Source organism: Morone saxatilis, unplaced genomic scaffold (genome assembly GCF_004916995.1).
Source record: "Morone saxatilis isolate NCDOM2014 unplaced genomic scaffold, NCSU_SB_2.0 Contig3, whole genome shotgun sequence".
In the NCBI taxonomy this organism is placed as follows: domain Eukaryota; kingdom Metazoa; phylum Chordata; class Actinopteri; family Moronidae; genus Morone; species Morone saxatilis.
Genome location: NW_023339873.1, coordinates 7,812,908 through 7,815,719, shown reverse-complemented (window position 1 = coordinate 7,815,719; position 2,812 = coordinate 7,812,908). Strand labels below are relative to the sequence as shown.

Sequence of the window (2,812 nt, the reverse complement as noted above, 5' to 3'; positions counted from 1 at the left end):
TATTCTTCTTTCGATCCAAACTCTCTGCACCTTTTTGTAAAACCTTAATTCTTTCCTTAAACATTTATAACTATATTACAGTCACATGCTGTATTGTTGTGGCCCCTTTTGTCCAAGAAGAAAAAAAATTTCGTGCCTAACGTTATATCTGATAGTCATTTTTTATGCATTAAAATAAATCAATCACTGTTTGTTACATCTGTTGTGTTTTATTCTTGGAGGAATAGAAATAGATATCATGTTTCATGTAAAGTCTGACTTTCAAACTTCCTGTTTTGGACTGATCATGAACTTCATGTTCTTTCTGTAACGGAGTAACGTTATGGTGCCTTTGAGAGGGTCTCAGGGAAACCTTGAAATTATTGAGAAAATCTATTTCTAACTAAAACCCTGAAAACTGCAAAACAAAGTACATTAGAGCAAAAACATTTACATTATCATTTTCATTTAAGGAAATGTGGTGGGTATCATTTGTTAATGGAAGTACAAATGTATATAGATGCGGTCAAGACAATTTCCTGTTTTTCTGACTGACTTAGAATTAAAAACTAAATTACATATTCATCAATGAAGTACAAAAGTATAAGCTTTATTGTGAAGGCTATCCCCCCTGACAAGATTTTAGTGGATGATCCATTTTCACCAATATGGAAGGAGAATTTACAAGAAACATTAACTTTTGAATTGTTAATTATAAATGTATCAAAGAAACATTAATTTGAAAATTGGTGACTTAAATATTAATTCATGGTGGAATAAAAGTAAAATTAAATTACATAAATGGTCATTTATATGTGCTAAAAGAATGCATTCTTTGTATGAACTTAATATGGAAGCAGCTTTGAAGAATTCTCGAGTTACACTTCAGAGCATGTTGGAACTCAATATACTGTGTTTTTAGTAAACAACACATTTTCTGTCTTTATTTTCATTTTGTTTTAAGATTCTATGTAAATAAATTTGTTTCTTATAGAATATAAATAATTTCATGTCAGTTATCTGAAAGTGTGCTCAGAACTAGAATAGACTTTGTTACGTTCCACCTCTGACACTACAGAGTGATTGTCAGTGAACCAGTCGTCCATGTCGGTCTGATGCAGAAACTCACAGCTGCAACACAGCAAACTGTATGTGGTCTGACTGAGGGAGGTTTTTGTACGATGACAAATCACTGTGAGACCCACTCGTATATGCACCCATACAGTAGTAATCTCCTGCATCTTCAGCCTGAACCCCACTGATTGTCAGAGTGAATTCAGGTTCAGATCCACTGCTGCTGAAACGACTCGGAGTACCAGACTGACGGCTACTTATTTTGTAAAACAACAGTTTGGGAGCCTGTCCAGGTTTCTGAAGGTACCAACTGAGATCATCACCAACTCCTGTACTGGCTGTACAGCTCAGAGAGACCGTCTGTCCCAAGCCAACAGACTTTGATATAGGAGACTGAGTCACAGATGGACTGGCACCTGATCCTGGAGATTAAATAAAAGTTTAAATACATTTTTAAGTAATTTGTGGATGAAAATGTATTTCAGTTAGCACAGAAATGAAAATAACTTTTTATTTTAACGTTTTATTGAACATTTTCAAAGCCTAGTTTCCACAATAACAGCGAATTGGTCATAAAAGAAACTCACTACTTCTCACCTTGAAGTCCTAACAGCAGAATGGTCAGCAGTGGAGTCAGTAACATCATCATGATGATTAATCTCACTGTCAGACAGACTGCACACACTTGTCTCAGTGGTTCATCTTAAACTGGTTTAGGAGCAGTGATGCATTCAGTCATTCAAAGCACCACCTTCATAGTCAAACAAATATATGTGTTTGTTTGAGGAGAGAAAATGTTTGGTTTAAATTCTTCCCAAAAAATAATCTGTCTGCAGTTACATCAGTTTCAGGTCAAATCTGTTCTCACTGATATTCGCACAAACATATTTAATATTTATCCATAAAACTGTAACAGTCAGAGAAAGTAGTTTAATCCTCATTTGAGTAAATTTGTCACCACAAGTTAGAATTGGACAATACAATGTGTGTGTGTGGAAGTCAGCACAAATCCAAGTTTGCAAAACAATTCATTAATAATGATATTCTGGTTATTCTTGTATCTTCTACTCTGGATAAACAACCATTATATAGTATATTTTGATATTTGTATTGGATTGTATGTGTATAAGTGTGAGACATTTTTTTTTAAACAATATTCGTAGAAATATTTTCTATCACTGGTAAGAACATGTTTCCAAAGTATTCTGTTCTAAACGATCATTTCATTTGATACAGACTTTGGACATTAGGTTTATTCATATTAGTCTTTTGTTTGTTTTGTTTTTTCAATTGAGTTTGGTTTGAATTATGTTTGATTTAGGAAAGTTCTGGAAGAACAGCAACCAGGTCCAAGATATAAATGTTTTTTTATCAGGATCACAGCAGACAGCGAGCCAAAAGATCATAAAAAGTGAGAATACATAATGACCTTCCAGAGATATAGTCAATAGGAATATTCTGGCATTTACTAGTTTGGGGCCGAGTAGCTTGTCTAAATACGATGGTCTAAAAGTCTAAAGCAACATATTTTTGGCTCAGAAATAAAAGCTAATTTCTGAGTTGTTTGGGGAAGGTAGTTAAAGGTGATACAGAAAAAGACTTTCTGAATTGGGGCATCGAATAAACAACACTGTTGCAGTTAGAGGCCTGATCACTGGACTATGGTATCCAGAATCTGCTTAAGTTTAAAAATGATTTACAATTACTTTGAAAAGCAAACCAGAGATGAGAATAAAGTTTGTGCTTGGTGAGGTTACTG

The 2,812-nt window shown here is 34.0% G+C and overlaps 1 gene segment (V, D, J or C); it reads right to left on the bottom strand.

Moving 5' to 3' along the window:
• Nucleotides 1-998: 998 nt before the first annotated feature.
• On the bottom strand, nt 999-1,843 carry LOC118337344. The segment is given in 2 exon segments: nt 999-1,475; nt 1,651-1,843. Coding segments are annotated over 2 exon segments (423 nt in total).
• Between the last annotated feature and the right edge of the window lie 969 nt (nt 1,844-2,812).